Source organism: Arvicanthis niloticus, chromosome 22, assembly GCF_011762505.2.
Source record: "Arvicanthis niloticus isolate mArvNil1 chromosome 22, mArvNil1.pat.X, whole genome shotgun sequence".
NCBI lineage: Eukaryota > Metazoa > Chordata > Mammalia > Rodentia > Muridae > Arvicanthis > Arvicanthis niloticus.
The window spans coordinates 50,773,067-50,794,053 of NC_133429.1; the positions used below are offsets into that span (position 1 = coordinate 50,773,067).

A 20,987-nucleotide genomic window follows, 5' to 3' on the forward strand; every position below is an offset into this window, starting at 1 on the left:
AATATATATGTATTTAGGAAGGAATTAGGTCCATGACACCAGGAAGTCCACAGATGGGAGGTCAGAAAAGTTGCAACAGATGTTTGTGTAAAAGAATGCTGTTATATAAACATAAAAATCTCTGAAATTTGTCTGCATCTTTATTTTGCATAGAATTGTTCACTAATAGTTGAGTTCAATAAATATTTCAATTCTTGCTAATTCAGTCACTGTTGACACAACTCTTCCCACTGAATATTTAATACATACACCCATTATTCTTGAAAGTCTTAGCTAAGAAGATAAAACAGGGAACCACCATAGGGAACAACCATTACCCATTGTGTAACTCAGGCTAGTCTTGTACTCTGAATCTTTGTGCAACTACTTTCTGAGATCTAGAATTTCAGGCATCGGACACCATGAAGGAAACATCTTGAGAGAAGTAAAGAACTAAAGGGTGAAGTAATATGGACTTTTGTGTGTTTCAAATTTTCTTTTTTTATTTTATTTTTTATTGGATAGTTTATTTACATTTCAGATGCCATCTCCTTTCCCCAATTCCCCTCCCTAGAAAACCCCTATCTCATGCCCCCTTTTCCTTTTGGCTTTTATACAATTTTTAAAAAAATGTTAATCAATGGCTTTATAAGTTCGGTAATGCTCAATCAGAAGTGTAACCCAATACCCAACCTAGATATATCAACTATCTTTGACTGGTGGAGACATGAGAACATCTGCCTCCATGTCCCCCCCTCTCTTTCTCTTTCTCTCTCTCATCACCTAGCTTCTCCTCTGTCGCCTCCTGAACCGACCAGCAGACAAAAGACAACGGACATGGGATCTTCTTCCCAACACAGTTTATTCAGGAACCTTGAAGTACTGAAAAAGCCCCTGAGCTCTAGCTCCCAGCCCTTAAATCTCTGTGTCCTCTCCAATCAAAACCTGCCACGTGGTCATTCTCAATTGGTGCTGAGCACATATGTCACATGGCCCGATCTTATGTAATGATGAACAAGCAAAATGCAAGCGCAGTAAAGCCTAGCCTATGTGCCACCCAGGCTTCCTAAAATGGTAAGCCAATGTGCCAGGGGCGTCTGGCACCCAGCCAGGCACCATCTTGAGTTCCGCTCCCCACATCTCCCCCCTTTTTTATTGATTTGATGAGAAGTCTTACTGACCTCAGACAAAAAGAGGATAGGGTATTCATTACTATTTTCTAACAGGAGGGTAGAGGCCTAATCCCCATCAGGATGACAAGTGTGGGGCATTGTAATGATTTTTGGACCTCTCATTGTGCAATAGGTCTACTAATCATACCCATCCCGACGCCTTCTCATGGGGGAAGGATTTCAGCGTCAACCTCCATGCAATCAGGCACATCCCTCAGGGAATCTACCTTGAGATAATTCAAGGACATCCCTTGCAGTGCCACCTGACACCCTGTGATTACTGGTTCACAGAGACCTCCTCAAAACTGCTGGGCAATGGTCCTTCTCATTAAACCATATATCCATATCGATTTTTCCAATCATATTTAGCCATACTTGCGGCGACTGTCCCAGCTCCACTGATGCAAATGTCTGTACCATCAGGTCTTGATCATGGGCATGTCTAACTCTCATGTGACTCAGACACCAGAATGCTAGGCAACTGATAAGTAAAGAGCCAAGGCCCCCAAGCCTGCCCATTCCCTCAGATGGGAAACTGCCTATAGAATCCAATCAGCCATGCCAGATGCAAAGGACACATCCACTCAAGTAGAACTGATGGTAACAATAGACTGCCGTAGTTTTCAAAGAAGATCATCCATCAACCCGGACCAATTTCCCGTAAGCAGAATGCATAATAGGCAAAGGTTTAGGGAATACTGATAAGATTCCCCAATGAAGATTCTGTCTTTCAATCAGGGGCATCATCATGAAGAGCATCAGCAGGCACACCACTCCCATCATCTTCTTTATCTGAAGGTTCTTTCATTCTTCTGGTCAGGCGCTCAGGGACCCAAATCGGTTGTTGATGATCCTGAGGAAATACACAACAGAACCTCTTGCCCATACCAATACTGGGTCTGGTCCATACCATTTTCCAGTTATAATGTCCTTCCACATTACATGACCTTTATAAGGTGCATCTGACACAACATGGTGATCAGCCGCTGCGCGTCCTTGCTTATCCAGGTTTAAAAAATTAAGAGTGAATAAACCAATGGCTAATCTCTCTCAGGGAGAACACCCATGAGCTACTCCTCCTTTTTGTTTTACAAGACATTCTTTTAAAGTACGATGAGCTTGTTCTATGATGCCTTGTCCTTGAGGATTGTAGGGTAATCCATGTGTTATATGGATCTCCATCATTTGACAAAAACTTAAAAAGGAGTTGGAAGTACATGCAGGGCCATTATCTGTTTTTAAGCATCACGGCTGGCCCCATGTAGCCCAAGCTTCAAAGCAGTAGGCCATAACATGGCGTGCCTTTTCTCCAGTATGGACAGAGGCATAAATAATACTTAATGCAGTATCAATGGAAACATGAATATATTTTAATCGTCCAAAATCAGAAAAAGGAGTAACATCCATCTGCCACAAGTGTAATGGGAGAAGGCCTCTAGGGTTGACTCGCAATGATGCTTGAGGCAAAAAGGGTACACAATCTTGACAAGTTTTCACAATTTCTCTTGCATCTGCATGAGATAATTTAAAGCACGATGCTAAGGTTCTGGAATTAACATGAAACCGTTTATGGAACTCTCTCTTCATTTCAAGAGCAGCACCCATCACAAAACCTTCTAACACCTTGGAAGCTTTATCTACAATATCATTGCCCTCCACCAAGGGACCTAGCAACCCTGTATGGGCTCAAATATGCTGCACAAAAAGGGAGAGGTACGGCTCCATATCAATTTTTGTAATTCCACTAATAACAATCCAATGGTAGATTTAAGCTTTATTTTTCCTACAACTTCCAGGTATTTTAAAATATTCACCACATATTGACTATCTGACAACAAATTAAAGGTTCCATCAAATTGTTCAAAAACTTTAATTACAATTTTAAGTTCTATAACTTGTGGGGGGAGGATTTAATCACTACAGGACTTGATCCATACACCAAATATGCTCCACACCCTGATTTAGAACCACCAGTAAAAATAAGGGGACAATTATCCAATGGATGCTGTCTGGTTATTTTAGGAAAAATCACAGGATGCACAATAACCAGTTGTAAAATAGGATCCTTAGGTAAGTGATTATCAATAATACTGCCAAAAAAAAAAAAAAAAAAAAAAAAACCATCTTAAGATAGCGCAGTCATCTATGGTGGCTGTTAATACTTCAAATTGTTCTGCTGTATAGGGTATAATTATTTCTCTGGCTGACATCCAAAATACTGAATACTTTGTTGAAGTCCCTGCAGGGCAAGTGGAGCCACTGCTGTAGGATAATGGGAAAGTGTCTTAGCAGGAGAAATTTTAGGATATATCCATAATAAGGGAGCTCCCTGCCAAAGCACCTGTATTGGTTGTCTTTCAGTAGGTAATATGCATAGCCACACCCCCTGTGCTTCATCTCTGTGTCCCAAAGCTGTCTTTTGAATGCTTTCCTCCACTAGCATTAAAGCTTTTCTAGCATCATCTGTCAGTTGTCGGGAGGAATTCAAATCAGGATCTCAGGAAGAATATCATACAATGATTATAACTGTTTATTAGATAAATGTAAGTAAGGTCTCAACCATTGAATATCTCCTAATAATTTTTGAAAATCATTCAAGCTGCGCAGGGTATCTGTACGAATTTGTACCTTCTGAGGAGTAACACTTTCGGGAAATATTTTAGTCTCCAAGTAATTAACAACTACATCCTTTTGCACCTTTTTGGGGGCAATTATCAAATGTTTTTCCCTAAAGGCAACTACAATGGCATGATAGGCATCCTCCAATAATTGATTAGTTGGGGCAGCCACAAGAATATCATCCATATAGTTATAAATTCTCACTCTTAAAAATGTCTTTCTAACTTCTTTTAGAGGTACATCAACATACAGCTGACACATAGTGGGGCTATTTGCCATGCCCTGAGGCAAAACAATCCACTCATACTGCTGATCTGCCCTTGTCCCCATTTGATTAATTTGTTCACAGACTTGTAAAGGATACATAGTTTGACAGTTGGCCCATGTACCCTGCCCTAAAAGCATGTCCTGGTCCCATTGTTGCTGTCCGGCTGTCAAGTTCTGAGCCACATATTCAGCTGAATATTCTATGAAATAAGCTTTCCAATCCAAATATTGGCCAGGAGTCAGACAGGCTCGCACAAGATTCTGCCAATCACTGGGGGTCATGGCATATCTATGCAGAGATTCCAGCTGAGCCACCACATAGGCTGTGCTGGTTCCATATGCCCGCACCCCTTCGGCCAGCCTTTGAATAATCTTCCAATCTAGGGGCTCATGGTAACAGTTTTCCTAGGCATCTTGAAACACTGGAAAGCAGCGTACTCCTGAATCACTTTGGGCCCTCAACTCTCTACACACTTCCGGATTGAAACTCCGTCCTGATGACAACGGGGCGTATGGAGGCAGCCGAGGCAGTCCCAGAGCACTAGGCTGGACTTTTAGTTTCGTTTTACTCAAGCTCTCGGCCAGGCTTTCTAACTCATCCTTCAAAACTTCCTCACTCTCCGAATCATACCCTGCTTCTGATTTTTGGGATCTCTCTTCTCTCAGCTGCTCCAAAGCCTCACTACCCTTCGCTAGTTCCTTAACACACTTCTCTTCCTTATCCTCTATGCAAGATCGTACCAACTTCCAAACCGGAAGCACACCAGTAGGCAGCACTCCCTGTTCCTCGGCAAACTTTAAGTCTTCTCCTAGTTTTTCCCAACTCTGCATTGTGAGATGCCCTGACACAGAAAAGCAAGGTGCAACTTCATCCACTGCCTGCAAAAACTTCTCTACAGTTGCTTTCTTCAATCCTACTCCTTTTGCTTTCAAGAGCCCCCGGAGTGCCTGACTGAGTGAAATTGAAGAGGTGGAATTCCCTATGGTGCTTGGTGCAACTTGTCCTGATCCTCAGGAACTTTATAGTCTCTTCCAAGAACCTTTCCCTTGTTTCACTTACCTGGGAACTTACCAGCTAGCTGCCCTGACCGTGATGAGTTCTGAAGTGCCTGTATATGGGCCACCACTTGTCGCCTCCCGAACCGACCAGCAGACAAAAGACAACGGACACGGGATCTTCTTCCCAACACTGTTTATTCAGGAACCTTGAAGTACCGAAAAAGCCCCTGAGCTCTAGCTCCCAGCCCTTAAATCTCTGTGTCCTCTCCAATCAAAACCTGCCACACAGTCATTCTCAACTGGTGCTGCACACATATGTCACATGGCCCGATCTTATGTAATGATGAACAAGCAAAATACATGCACAGTAAAGCCTAGTCTACATGCCACCCAGGCTTCCTGAAATGGTGAGCCAACACACCAGGGGCGTCTGGCACCCAGCCAGGCGCCATCTTGAGTTCCGCTCCCCACACTCCTCTCCTTCTTCTCCTCCTCTCCTTACTCCTTCTTTTCCTCTCACATTAGTTCCTCCTACATATTACCCTTCCTGTAAAATAAAACTTTTCTCTCAAAAATACAATTAGAGCATAATTATACCAATTTGTACCAGTGAGGTACAAGATAGTCCTAATACCCAGTGTTTTAAATTTTCTAAAGAGTTTTACACTGAGCTCACAGAGAAGAGAGAGATAAATAGACCAAAAGCCAGCAATACAACACTTAACAACCTTGAGAGTAATGACTATTAAGCCAGTTAAGGCGGCAGGATGGTGTAGTACTTACCAGGTGAGCTTTGGCACCAGAGGGATTTGGCTCTGGACTCTGTGTCATGCATAAGCTGTTTCACTGTGTCAGCTTCCCTTTCTTCATTTATAGAACCGGGTGGAATTTTCAGACAAATGTAAGAAGTCCGTATAAAGCACTCCTTGCTGGTTCATTATTGCCAGAATATAAATTCTTAAATGGTGAAGCTCTTTACTTAAATTCTATTTGGTTTCTAGAGTTCATTTGTTCAACCATGACCTCAATAGCTTTTTAGTAGGTCTGTCTTGGGGGATTGGAATTGTGATAAAAACAGATTATCCCTGTACTCCTGAGCCTTACAGATCAGAGGTAAATACATACCTTAAATGTATCACCATAGTTATGGTGTACTGTGAATGAGAGAGCAAAGGGACCATGGGGAGGAATAAACTGGGGTTGCTGTTTGTTTTATCCATCTATTTTGAATCTCAGTTTAATCACTCTCTTATGTTTTGGCTCCCAGTCACCAGTTACCTGCTGGTCTGACTTTTTACTCTACTTCCAATGTCCACATTTGAAGATGGCTAAGATCAAATAAATCATCACAACTTTTCCCCATACTTTCATATGGTATTCACTCTCTGTAGCCTTGGATGTTTTGGAACTCACTCTGTAGACCAGGCTGACCTCAAATTTAGAGATCTGACTGCCTCTGCCTCCTGAGTGCTGAGATTAAAGGTATGCCCAATGTCACCCAGAGCAACCTATGCAACCTGTTTCATGAGACTTTCATGTTTGTTTGCTTGTTTGTTTATTTGTTTGTTTGTTGTCTCACCTGTAGCTTTGGCAGGACTAGAACTCAGTATGTAGATCAGGCTGGTTTTGAAGTCACAAGAGATCAGTATGCCTGTATGTCTCAAGTGCTGAGACCAAGTGTGTCTGCTGCCACGCTCAGTTACTCTCCACATGAATTTTTATTGCTTTTCTAAATTATTTGGTTTTGCCCCCTTTACTATTTAAAATTGAGAGGATCTTTAGCGTTTAATGTTTGAGTTCCGCCAAAAAGTGTTTTTCTTTAAAGTCTCTTCTATTTCTATATAATCAGGTATCTACAGTGCAGATTCTATATGATTGTAATTGCTAAAAATTCATAAATCTGATCCAATTTCAGGTGCCTGAACACTATGGCATGTTTAATTACTTTAAGTGAGGAATTAATTTAGTTTAAAACCAAAACAATTCCTCTTATTTTTCCCCTTATTGAATTTGGTCTGAGTGAAATTAATGAGATTTTTTTCCAGTTCCTTGAATTGAAAAATTTTATGCCAATTTACAATATTCCTTTGTTCTTGATTCCTCTTTTCTATTTTGTTTTATTTCTACTTGCCAGAACTCAGAGTAAATGTTATTCCTTTTGATGGCTCTAATTCAGACAACTCAGTAACTCAATTGCCTTCCAGTTTTAAAATCTTATTCAGATCATTCCATTAACACTTAACAGGCTGAAATGTATCTTCAACTTTCACACAGGAGTCAGTCTCTTAATTGGGTACCTTGTCAGTGTGAGAGACCTTGGCACACAGTAAGAATTCAATTCTTCAATTGTTTAAAGGTTCACAAGCTTTTTGACTGTATCCTTGAATGCTTGCTTCACCTGTTGGTTCCTTAGGGTATAAATGAAGGGGTTCAATAAAGGAGCAACTGAAGTAATGAGTAGGGCTACTCCTTTATTGAATGTACCTCCTTCTTTTGCTGAAGGCTTAACATAAATGAAGAAGCAGCTCCCATAGGAGAGGGAGATGACAATCATATGGGAGGAACACGTGGAAAAGGCCTTTGTCCTTTGCTGGGCTGAAGGGAGCTTGAGAATCGTCCTGATGATGAATGTATAGGAAAGAGTTACCAGCATTAGAGTCACCACCAGGGTCACAGATGCCACGAGAAAGACAACCTTTTCTATGAGGCTTGTGTCAGAACAGGAGAGTTCTCGAAGAGGCTCAAAGTCACAGAAATAATGATTTAACCTGTTGGAGGCACAAAAGTCTTGCTGACTCATCAAAGTGATGGGAGGTATAATGACCATTAAACCAGCCAGCCAAGAGCAGAGCACAAGCTGGATGCAGACTCTGTTGCTCATAATTGCCATGTAGTGCAGGGGTTTGCATATGGCCACATAGCGATCATAGGACATAGCAGCCAGAAGATAAAACTCTGTTGCTCCAAGAAAGATAGCAAAGAAATACTGAGCAAAGCAGCCAGCAAAGCTAATACTCTTGTTTCCTGTCGTAATGCTGACCAGGACCCTGGGAATGAAGATGTTTGTGAAAGAAATTTCTAGGAAGGAGAAGTTCCGGAGAAAGAAATACATGGGAGTGTGAAGATGTGGGTCCAGCAGGGTGAGAATGAGGATGGTCAGGTTTCCAATTATGCTGAATATGTAGGCAAGAAAAAGAAAAGTGAAAACTGGCACCTGAAGTTCAGGGACATCTGTGAGACCTAGAAGGATGAATTCAGTCAATGAAGTTTTATTTTTCATTTTTGGAAAAAACAGACAGACAAACAAACAAACAAACAAACTTGAGTGTCAAGATGAAAAAGAGTAATCAGGGTGAGAAAGTTAGAGGTGTTCTGATGTACACCAGTGGAACCTGCAGAAGACAGAATGAGATGGACCATGAGCTTTCTCAGACCAATGGCCCATTTGCTTGGCCTTTTCTATTCCCATTTATATCCTATGTAAGAAAAATTCTTGTATTTCCTCACATGGAGCTTACTCTTGGGCCAGCATAAAAGAAATAATAGCTGTCTCACAAACAATGTCCAAATTTCTGTGTGATCAGTGGGGGTGACTTTTCTTGAGGAGATGTGACCAAACATATATTCAACCCAGAGAGAATATTGGTAGCAGAAAATAGAAATGGCTCCACTCAAGTCTCTCTTGGAGAACTAACACATTACTTGTTAGTTCTCCAAGAGAGAACTATTGGTGTCACCAAGGCAGTCACATCACAGAAGAGGTTAGCTTCACCACTGGAGATGCCCCATCAGCTTACAGACATCTCTGCTGGGTCTACTCTCCTCCAGCAGTTGTTTACTGCTTAGCAAGCCCAGAGTGGGGTCTTGTGAGTCTTGTACCTGTCTGAGCCTCCAGACCCTTATAAGCCCCCTTCCTTCTAGCAGGGAATGGCTGTACAACATTAGATGATTACCAGATGCCTGGGCCTGCTGCATTCTTTCAGAATGGCCTTCAATTTATTGTCCCTAGCCTTGCTTTCTTTTAAGGCGTTTTCTATTTATTTATTGAGAATTTCATATGCTATATTTTGATCATAGTCTTTGTCCTACCCGAACCCTTCCTAGATCTTTTCCTATCTTCCTACCCACCCAACTTCATGTTTTTCCTCTCTCTTCAACTGAACCCCAAACAAAACTAAAACAAATGCACACATGCAAGCACACATGCTCATGAGCACACACACACACACACACACACACACAGACACACACACACACACACAGACACACATACACTCATACACATAGACACACACACACATATAGACAGACAGACAGACAGACACACAGAGAGATATATCCCACACACACACACTCTCTCACTCACACACGCACACACATGGACACACACACACTCATACACATACACACACACATACACACATGTATAGACAGACAGATAGATACACACACAGAGATACATCCCACACACTCACACACACTCTCTCTCACACACACAAACACACAGACATATACATTCTATACATAGACACACACATACAGATGTATACAGACAGACAGACAGACAGACAGACACACACACACACACACACACACACACACCACACACACACACACACACTGGAGCATGCAGTTCCATTTGTGTTGTCCTATTGCTCCTGAACGTGGGAGCTGCCCTTGTGTGTGGTTGATACGATTCAGGGTCATTTCTTTGTCAAGTGACAGGTTCTAGTCCAGACTCCTCTTTCTGTTTACCATTTTCATGTAGTCTTTCATGTTTATAGTAATTGTTCATGTTTCTTTTATTTACCTCTTTTAATTTTCTTGATGTTAAAGATGTACAGATTTTAATTTTGACTCAAATATCCCAAGTCTCTTTTGAATGTGCCTGTCTGTTAGTCGTCACAGATCTGTGCATCAGCAAAATGTCACCCTGTCATTTCTACATACCTGTTGAGGGCGAGGTCAATAAAGTATTATATTTAAAGTAACAGACTATATGTACTCATTCAAACACATTTGCAGTCTTTAGATGTAGAATTTTACTTTGCTATAAGAATGAGGAGATTTTATTAACATCTGGAGGAGTTTTAGGAACCTAAGAATTTTTAAAGCAAGCATTTTTTTTTTTTTTTTCCCGAGACGGTTTCTCTGTATAGTCCTGGCTGTCCTGGAACTTACTCTGTAGACCAGGCTGGCCTCGAACTCAGAAATCTGCCTGCCTCTGCCTCCCAAGTACTAGGATTAAAGGCGTGTGCCACCACTGCCCGGCTTTAAAGCAAGCATTTTAAAGCAGGGATTCATTAATTTCTAGACTAGATTTGTTTTCTTTGATAATATGCTAAATCACATATAAAATACTTTGCAGGAAATCACATGAAGCCATGGCATCTCTGTCTCTTCTGTCTGTCTGTCATCTGTCTGTCTGTCTGTCTGTCTGTCTGTCTGTCTGTCTATCTGTCTGTCTCTTATTGAGGCATGGTCTTGTGTAGCCTGGGCTGGCATCAAAATATATAGTCAAGGATACCCTTGAATTTCTAACTGTTCTGCCTCCACCTCTCAAGTGGTAGAATTATAGTATGTGTCACAACTACTAGATATAAGGTCTTTAAAGAGAATCTATGTGTGACATTTTATACACATTTCAAATTTCCTTATTTTTGAGCTTATATGGTTAAAGGATCACATTATCTGGGAACTTCCTTCCTTATTGATTTATTCAGGGTGTTTCCTAGTTATGGTTTGTATAAAAATTCATAAAGTACCAGATTTTAAGAATTTTTGAACAGAATTAATTTTAATTTCACATATAAATGTAAACTCTATCTCATCTATCTATCTATCTATCTATCTATCTATCTATATCTTAAAATTTACAGGACATTCTTGTTATGCATGAAATACATTTTTAGTTTTATTTTTATTGTACTTAAATTTATTTTTCAAATGTGGGTTTCAACTCACTATATTGACATAATGACCTAAGTGGATTGAAATCCATAGTTGAAATAAAGAATCAAGAAAGATTACATATGGGGCTGGAGAGATGGATGAGAGATTAAGAGCACTGGGTGCTTTTCCAGAGGACCAGGGTTTGATTATCAGCACTTACATGGAGGAACACAACCATCAGATTCCAGTTCCAGGGGATCTAACGCTCCCCCTCCACAACCACCAGGCACATGAATGGTACACAGACATGAATGTTAAAAAAACATATATACACTCAAAATAATAAAAAAAGTTGATATAGTGAATATTCTTTTAGTTACCAACCTGGGATCTTCTGGAAGAGGTTGAACATTTACAGCTGCATTTGTTTCAGGGTTCACAACCACAGAGAAGTGATATCATTAAACTATAAATATGGAATACATTTCCTTACCTGACTATCCAAAAAGTTATAGTTATAATTTAACCCTAAAAGTTCTAAGAATGGATAAAAATTATAAACTATACAATTAGGCAATAATATAAATTATATTGCATTTTCTTCATTTGCTGCCATCACTCTGTGTTATAGAAATCCATGACTTTTTAGGGTTTCTTGTCCTAAGAATTAGCCTTTTGCTTTCTTGTCTCTTCTCAGTGTAGTAGGGACTTGATGATCTCTGTCCCAGCTCAGTCAAACTGAAGCAGAGTCAAAGTACTTGGACATCCAATCTTTAAAAATAAGAGCCAGCGATTTGAAGGACTTTAGGAGAAAAGTAGTCCTGGATTTTCCTAGTCCAGAATTCATGATGTCCTCAGAAGGAAGAATATGAACCCACAGTTAACCCCAGATGATGCTTTACCCCGAGTGCCACAAGTAACATCTGCTGAACTGAGAACATGCACTGGGGGATCAATTGAGTGAAGAAGTTCAAGCAGCCCTGGGGATCCAGGTGTGAAAGAAGCTAATGAGTGTTCTTTGTTGTTAATGTTGGGGACAATCTTACACTACAGAGAGGGAGAAAGTCCAGAAGGTCTAGCTTGGAGAGTGGCCATTGGGTCTCTGATGTAAGTAAGAGAGCATCATTTGTGGAGGAAGTATGGAGTCTTAGATTTTAATTTCCCAGTGGGTAGTCACAGCTGGTCCTGACTGTGGAGAGGCAGATTAGGTGGAAGATTCTGAGGTCATAAAGGTCCTGAAAAGCCATATTTTTAAAACACCACTAGCATGTTATTGATCAGCCTATGTGTAGACTGTTGCCAAAGGCAGGAAACAGCAGTTTTCATTTTTTTTTTTGAGAAAACATGCATAAATGAAACATATAACAAGTAAAAGTGTTATGCTTAAAGTAAGGTAAGGGTAGAGATTGTCCTATGAGTTTCTAAGGAAAAACTTACAGATCTCCAGTTTAAGGATGAGAGGGTCTTAAGATACACATATATAATATTTCTACCTAGGGACAACTTCTCAAGAATGAATTTATCTGGCTAATCACCTACTTGCTAATGAACACTAGATTTTCACAGGGCAAAATAGTCACTGTATAAATGCCGTCTCACATAAAATGTCATTTAATTTTTAGGGTAGTGAGACCAGGAAAATGTGGTCAAGCAAAATGTAGCACAGTAATCAATTTGTCTTACTAGCATGCAAAGTGATGTGTATATTTATAGAATTTTTCATGCATATTTGTCATTATACTTTTTTCTTTTTTTTCATTTTTTTAAATTTATTTTTTATTGGATATTTTATTTACATTTCAGATGCCATCCCCTTTCCCCATTTCCCCTCCCCAGAAAACCCCTATCCCATACCCCCTTCTCCCTTTTGCTTTTATACAATTTTTTTTAATGTCAACCAAAGGCTTTATAAGTTTGGTAATGCTCAATATCAATCAGAAGAGTAACCTAATACCCAATCTAGATATATCAACTATCTTTGACTGGCTGAGACATATGAACATCCGCCTCCATGTCTGGCCCCCCTCTCTCTTTCTCTTTCATCACCTAGCTCCTCCTCTCCTTCTCCTCCTCCTCTCCTTACTTCTCCTCTCTGTACTCCTCCCACCTTAGCTCCTCCTACATATCACCCTTCCTGTTAAAATAAAACTTTTCTCTCAAAATACAGTTAGAGCATAACTATACTAATTTATGTCAGTAAGGTGCAAGATAGACCTAATACCCAGTCCATCATTTTGTTGACTAAGCAGAACCTCTGTCATCTCTCCTAAATAAAACACTTAGTTCTGAACCTGGCTTTTTTTCCATGGCTTTAGAATGAATGTCAGCTGAAAACCATCCTCTCAAACCTTTTCTCTGAAAGTAAATAGCAAGGATTGGCTATGAGACTATAAATTTTCAACCCCATCAGAAATCCAGAATGACTGAGTTAACTGAGATTATGGAAGCACAAAGCATAGCTTCTAAAACTTAGCCAATTTATAGAGACCGCTGAACACCTGGACAGTCCCTATACTACAGAATGTTGGAGCATCCAATCTTCAGCCTTCAGGTCCAGGATCATCTGACAGACCTAGTGCTGCAGAATTATTAAGGGCTGATTACTCTGTCTGGGCAGATAAAATCAGTCGACTATTCTGCAAGTGTGTCCTTTTCTGGACAGTATTTTGTCTGTAGATGGAAAGAGGCAATTCTTGCCTACTGGCTATCTCACTATAATTGGAATAACTCCAAAGATGCTCAATTTCTTCTTAGAATCCAAGACAGGAAGCTGTCAGGAGCAGACAGGTCTCTAATCAAAATGAACATTAATATAGAAATATTTGTAATGTCAAGTCTATGGACTTCTGACGTTTTGAAAACCAACTATCCATGTAAGGTAACCTGGATTGTTGTCTGTTAACTCCTCTCAGCTATTTCTAAATAAAATATGGAAAACTCCCTAACAATAAACTCAAAGCCATGAATTTGCTATAGGCCCTTAACTCACAGTCTAACCATCTCAAATCTGTTAAAAAAAAGTTAAAGAAGGACTGGGTCTAAGCCTTGTATTCCTAAATGTGTTATACAGGTACAATGCTTATGATAGATTATACTTTTTTCTTATTCATCTTCTTCTTACGTATTTTCCTTCCCATTGGCCCCTCTTGCTAGTGTCATTCTTTCCCACAAACAATCCTCCATTCTTCTGTCACAGCAGTTCTGTTATTTTCTTCCCCACCCACTGCTCTCCTTTAAGATCGCTTCCTCCCCTGACATATTCTCATTTCTACTTTCATGACTACACACACACACATGCATGCATATATACACACAGTATAAATTAAAATTTATATTCTGCATATGAGAGAAAAACATGCTATTTGTCTGGCTTATTTGGCCCAACACCATGACCTTCTATTGCATCAATTTCCCAACAAATGTCATGGTTTCATTTTAAATAGTTTAATAAAATTCCACTATATATATGTGAAATGGAAATTTCTGATTGTCAATGATGACTCATGTGATGCTTTGTGGAGGCAAGACCCCTGAGAAAGGCATGGCAGAGAACTCCTGGCATTAGCTGCTGATTTGTGTTTGGTGACACTTTTGAACTGGACTGCTAGCATCCTGGCAGACTCTCTCTCCTTGTGTTGCTCTTAAATAGAGTCTTTTTCCTGTGTTTTCATGAGAGTTGGGTGTATCCTATCTCTGACTCATTCTGTCAAATCTTTCTCTGATTCATCACTTTGTCTGCCTTCAATTAGATGTCTTTTTTTGGGATTAAAGGTATGTGCCAAGGATTCCTGACAGAAGGATCAAAGGTATGGCATGGTTGCACTCCAGCTAGATTACACAGACCTAGAACGTCTTTGGACATTATTAGGGTATTCATGTTGCTGGGTTAAATTTCTTCCACAGTGTAAAGGGTGGGATAACGAATTAATACTAAGGATTCTTGAAAATACTATATGGAAACTTACTATGACCAAAGATTCCTAAATATATTAACATGTATAAGAAGGGGTATAAGTGGAGTTACCCTTGTATTGGTGGATAGTGCCTTGTCCAGGCACTGTAGGCTACCAAATAAAAAAAAGCCAGTTATGGGTACATCTTCTGAGTTAATGGGTTCCCATGGAATCCCTGAAATATTACAGGCTGTTGCTATTGCTCTTCATTACTTTCTAAAACATTGGTAAAACCTATTGCTGAAGATTCTGTGCATTTAAATCATAGGGCATGGAATCATCAAGCTGGTACTGACTGAAAGCTTCATCCCTATTGGTTAGCTTTCACAGTGCTGGATGGTTCTATGCATGTTACCAGGAAAGCAAAGTCATCAGTAGTCTTATCTATCCAAGAACGATGTGAGCTACAATAATAATTGTTTTGGCAAGATATGCCCTCTGGTGCAATGGTGGTAGAAACATGAAAATAATGAATCACTTTCTGATTGGATTTCAGGCTACCCTGGCAGCTATCAATTGCCAATAGCTCCTCAGTCAGGGGTGGGACTTCATCCCCTCCCTCATCCAAGCTAAGATTTGGGCTATCTTGATCTTATGCAGTCACAACCACTGTTAGTTCATGTATGCAACCATATTGTCATGCCCAGCAAATGCAGTTTTGCTAAAAGTATATACTCCTTCTGGGGGCTGGAGAGATGGCTCAGTGGTTAAGAGCACTGACTGCTCTTTTTTTTTCTTTAGTGATGAGCCCTAAGAGGCTACCCATGTTCCAGAAGGTGGCCCCACAGCTTTGCCCATAAAGGTATCACTAAATGTACTCAGTGTATTTTTTAAAAAAAAAACGAGCGTATCCTATAGGGGCCCACAGAGACTGAACTACCAAACAGAGAGCATACACTGGATGAACTTAGGCCCTGGGCACATATGTAACTGTTATGCTGCAGGAGCAGGAACTGTATCTGACTGTTGCCCACCTTTGGATCCCTTTCTCCAAACTGGAATGCCTTGCCAAGCTACAATAATAGAAGATTCGCCTAGTCTTACTGTAACTTGATTTATCAAGGTGGGTTGATATCCATGGAAGGCCTCCCTTTTTCTGAGCCTTTTCTGAGGAGAAAGGGAGGAAGAGAGGATGATGGGGAGGTGAGGTGAGGTGAGAAGGAGAGACTGGGAGGAAAGGATGGAGAAGCTACGATTGGGATATAAAGTAAATGATATGGTCTGATATAACTGTAGTCATTTTGTATGTAGCTTCCATGTTGTTCATCAGGTGAAATTAAGTTCATCCACTTTTTATGAGTTATCACTTTAACTGACACAAAAGAATGTTACTAATAAGCCAAAACATTATGGTTGTATTACTTATGCTCTGTTATCTCAATGTTCTGAAATTCCCATTTACTACCTGTCCACTATCCCTCTTACTTCACTGAGGACCAATCAGGTTATAGCTTACCTGATAATACTTTGTCTAGTTAGCCAAAATGTTGTACCTCTCCCCTTCTTGCCTTTTAAACTTTTGAACCTTTTTTTCCCCTATAAAAAGCCTGTCCTAAGAACAGACTGGTACAATTAGACTCCCAAGTCCTTTTTTTGTGGTCCTGATCGATCAGCTTGAATCAAGCATTCAATAAATTTTCATCATATCTGAGATCAAAGTGGTCAGTGTGTGTCTAATCCTGGACACCAACAATAAATAAATACATAAATTAAAACAATAGTAAATGAGTGTATGAAGCTGAGAGGGCAAAGTGGTGGTGGGGGAGACAGGAGAAGAATCAGAAGGCAGGGTTTGGGCACAGATTTGATCAAAACACATTATATACAGTATGAAATTCATAAAAGATGTGCAGTATCAAACAATAAAAAAATGTATGGAAGGAAGGGCTAATTTTGGCTCACAGTTTTAGAGTGCAGCCTATTATGGGAGGGAGCTCATGGTAACAGGAGCTTGTAGCAACTAGCCACATGGCGTCTGCAGTTTAGAAGCTGAGAGTAATGAATACTTGTGTTCAGCATGCTTTTTTCTTTTTATTCAGCCCAGGACTTTAGCCCTGTGAGGCTCACAGTTAAGATGAATCTTCTCACCACCATTAACTTAATAAGGGTCTATGATTTGCTGAAGAATGATACCCTAGATTCAAATAGTATACAAAAACAAAGAGCATCTATTTTGCAGAAATCCTGCATGCAGGGGTCTACCATTCATCAAAATAAAGACTTGGGGTTGAGCTCGCAGGTTCAATTTAAAACAGATTAAGGGAATTCCAGGGGTAGGTGATCTTTATCTCTATTGGTTGGCTCTATCTCTAGGGGTATGGTTGACTTTGGGATTGGAGACTTTCCAGAACCATTGTTGGGGGGAGGGGGGAAAGCTGAAAACTTGCTGCCTCATTATGACTGACTATTTTTGTCTCAGGACAGATGGCCAGATGCCTGGGGGCTGTGGTTTTTCCAGGAACTGACTTGCCCAGACTTGCTCAGTTCTGGGAAACAGAGACTTAGGCCTAGTCTTCTGAAATGTCAGTTTGGAACCTGTCATAGAGTCAGTCTAGCTTAGTCCTCTCGCTATGACTCCTCACAGGCAAGCCCAGAAGCTTGTCTCCTAGGCAATGCTATATGATATAAAATTGACAATTATCTACAAAAATCACAGCCACCTCTTGTCAACTTGAAACACTAACATCTCACTTTTAAAGCATAATCTTGTCCTCCATCTATCTGTAGGGCTATGGCTATCTCATAATGAAAAATGCATTCACTCTAATTAAAAAATTCCTCATAGTCTTTAATAGTTCCATCATTGTTTAAAAGTAGAAAGCACAAGTCTATTTTGAAACTCAAGGCAATCTCTTTTTTAAAATTTTAATTATCTTACTTATTTGCATTCCAGAAGTTGACCCCCATCCCAGTCTCCCATCCCACAATTCCTCATCCAATTCCTCCTCTGTCTTCCCTCCAAGAGGGTGCTCCCACCACCACCACCAAGCCAGGCAGACCTCTCTCTTCCCTTGTTGGGAGTCGACTTTTAGCAGAAAGTGGCTAGAAAGCAGCTATCTACATGCTAGCCACGCCTCCAAGGCTTATGTCATATCCACCCGCCTACAAGGGGCGTGGCAAAAGTGTATAAATACCCCATATTTCCCTTCAATAAAAAAGGACTTGAGACTTGATCAGAACCTCTTCTGTCTTGTCTTCATTCCTTGTGTCTCTTCTCCTTATCCCCACTCTCTCTCTCTTTCTAGAAGCCAGGCAGTGGTGGCGAACACCTTTAATTCCAGCCTTTGAAAGGCCAAGCCAGGCAGAGTGGAGCAGGCTGCAACATAGTAACTATTCAGGCATTGTTAGTCTTTTGTCTCAAGCCAGGTAGAGCAAGCCAGCTGCAACATTCCCTGGGACCTTAAGTCTCTTGAGGATTAAGCAAATCTTCTCCCACTGAAGCCAGACCAGACAAACCTCTACTATATATGTGCCAGGGGCCTTGGACTGGCCCATGTATGCTCCTGGTTGGTGGCTCAGTCTCTGGGAGCTCCCTTGGGTCTAGGTTACTTGAGACTGATGGTCTTCCTATGGGGTCACTCTCCCCTTCAGCTTCTTTCATTCTTCCCCCCTATTCAACCATATAGGTCTCCAACTTCAATCCAATGGTTGGGTATAAGTATCTATGTCTGACTCAGCTGCTGCTAGGGCCTCTCAGAGGACAGGCATTCCAGGTGCCTGTCTGTAAGCACATCATAGCATCAATAATGATATTGGCTTTGGTGCACCCCCATGAGATGGAACCCAAGTTGGGCTGGTCACTGGACCGTCTTTCCTTCAGTCTCTGCCTTTCCTTCAGTCTCGCCTTCATTTTTGTTCCTGCAGTTGTTTTAGACAAGAACAATTCTGAGTCAGAAATTTTGACTGTAGGTTAGTACCCCATCCCTCCACTTGAGGCCCTGTCTATCTACTGGAGGTGTACTCTTTGAGTTCTCTCTCCTCAATGTTGGACATTTTGGCTAAGGTCACCTCCATTGAGTCCTGAAAGTCACCCACCTCCTGGGTCTCTGGTGCTTTCTACAGGGTCCCCCTACATCCCACCCCCAGCCTGCTTATTTCCTTTCATTCTCCTAGTCCTCTGGGCTTCTCTCCTGTTCCCTATCCCAATACCTGATCCTGTTCCCCTTTTCCCCTCCCATCTCCCACCCAAGTCCTTCCTACCCTCTGCCTCTGTGATTATTTTCTTCCCCCTTCTAAGTGGGATTGAAGCATCCTCACTTGGGCCTTTTTGCTTTTACACTTCTTATGGTCTGTAGGTTCTATCCTAGGTATTCTGTATTTTTTGGCTAATATCCACTTATCAATGAAAATATAACATGCATGTCCTTTTGGGTCTGAGTTATCTCATTCAGGATAATATTTTCTAGTTCCATCCATTTGCCTGCAAAATTCATTATGTCCTCGTTTTTAATAGCTAAATTGTATTCCATTGTGCAAATGAACCACAGTTTCTTCATTCTTAGACTGAAGGACATCTGGGTTGTTTCTAGCTTCTGGCTATTACAAATAAGGCTGCTGTGAACACAGTGGAGCACATGTCCTTATGGCATGGCAGGGCATATTTTGGGTACATGCCCAAGAGTGGCATAGCTGGGTCTTCAGGTAGAGCTATTTCCAATTTTCTGAGGAATCTCCACATTGATTTCCAGAGTGGTTGTACCAGTTTGCAATCCCACCAGCAATGGAGGAGTATTCCTCTTTCTGCACATCCTTGACAACATGTGCTGTCACTTGAGTTTTTGATCTTAGCCATTCTGATTGGTGTGAGTTGGAATCTCAGGGTTGTTTTGATTTGCATTTCTCTGATGACTAAGGACTTTGCACATTAAAGTGCTTCTAAGCCATTCCTGTTGTGAATTCTCTGTTTAGCTCTGTACCCTATTTTTTAATTGGGTTATTTGGTTTTATGGAGGTTAACTTCTTGAGTATTTTTTAAAATATATTTTGGATATTAGCCCTCTGGATGTAGGGTTAGTGAAGATTTTTTTTTTCCCCAATCAGTAGGTTGCCAATTTGTCCTAATGATGGAGTCTTTTGCCTTATGGAAGTTTTTCAGTTTTATGAGATCCCATTTGTCAATTGACCTTAGAGCCTGAGCCGTTGGGGTTCTGTTTAGGAAATTTCCCCCTGTGCCAATGAGTTTGGGGCTCTTTCTCAGTTTCTCTTTTGTTTAGTTAGATTCAGCATATCTGGTTTTATGTGGAGGTGTTTGATCTACTTGGGCTTGAGCTTTGAGAAAGGTGATAAATATGGATCTATGTTCATTCTTCTACATACAGATCACCAATTAGACCAGCACCATTTATTGAAGATGCTTCCTTTTTTCCGCTGTCTGTTTTTGCCTTCTTTGTCAAAGATCAAGTGTCCATAGGTGTGTGGGTTTACATCTGGGTCTTTGATTCTATTCCAATTATCGACCTGTCATTCTTTGTACAAATGCCATGCAGTTTTCAATCACTATTGCTTTGTAGTACAGCTTTAGGTCAGGGATGGTGATACCCCCCCCATATCATTTATTGTGGAGAATTGTGTTGGCTATCTTGGGTTTTTTGTTTTTCCATATGAAGTTGAGAATTTTTCCTTCAAGATCTGTGAAGAGGTGTGTTGGAATTTTGATGGAGACTGGATGAAATCTGTAGATTGCATTTGGTAAAACTGCACTTTCCACTATGTTAATCCTACCAATCCATGTGCATGGGAGATATTTCTATTTTCTGAGGTCTTCTTCAATTTCTTTCTTCAGGGATTTAAAGTTCTTGTCAGACAGATATTTCACTTGATTGGTAAGTTATACCAAGGTGTTTTTATGCTACTTGTGGCTATTGTGAAGGGAGTTTGTTTCCCTAATTTCTTTCTCAGCCTGTTTATCATTCTATAAAGGAACTCTCCTGATTTGTTTGAGTTAATTTTGCTGAAGTTTCTTATCAGCCGTAGGAATTCTCTGGAGGAATTTGTGGGGTCGATTGTGTATACTATCATATTATCTGCAGATAATGATACTTTGACTTCTTCCTTTCTAATTTTTATCCCCTTAATCTCCTTTCGTTGTCTAATTGCTCCTGCTAGA

At 40.5% G+C, this 20,987-nt stretch overlaps 1 protein-coding gene across 3 annotated transcripts; it reads right to left on the reverse strand.

Annotated features, from left to right (window-relative positions):
• Positions 1-1,515: 1,515 nt before the first annotated feature.
• Positions 1,516-11,955, reverse strand: LOC143436402 (olfactory receptor 2AP1). Of its 3 annotated transcripts, XM_076920735.1 has the most exons (3): positions 11,313-11,955; positions 5,098-8,276; positions 1,516-2,004 (listed from the first exon to the last, which is right to left on the reverse strand). In XM_076920735.1, the coding sequence occupies exons 1-2, from the start codon at positions 11,338-11,340 to the stop codon at positions 7,387-7,389; spliced, it is 918 nt and encodes a 305-aa protein (XP_076776850.1). In that variant the 5' UTR covers positions 11,341-11,955; the 3' UTR covers positions 1,516-2,004; positions 5,098-7,386. The 3 variants fall into 3 exon arrangements, with proteins under 3 accessions (XP_076776850.1, XP_076776849.1, XP_076776847.1); XM_076920734.1 differs by lacking the exon at positions 11,313-11,955 and having other exon boundaries at positions 5,110-8,316; XM_076920732.1 differs by lacking the exon at positions 11,313-11,955 and having other exon boundaries at positions 5,098-8,316.
• Between the last annotated feature and the right edge of the window lie 9,032 nt (positions 11,956-20,987).

Bases quoted from the DNA above. Each gene is read 5' to 3' on its own strand.
- LOC143436402 (XM_076920734.1), bottom strand. From the start codon at position 8,316: ATGAAAAATAAAACTTCATTGACTGAATTCATCCTTCTAGGTCTCACA.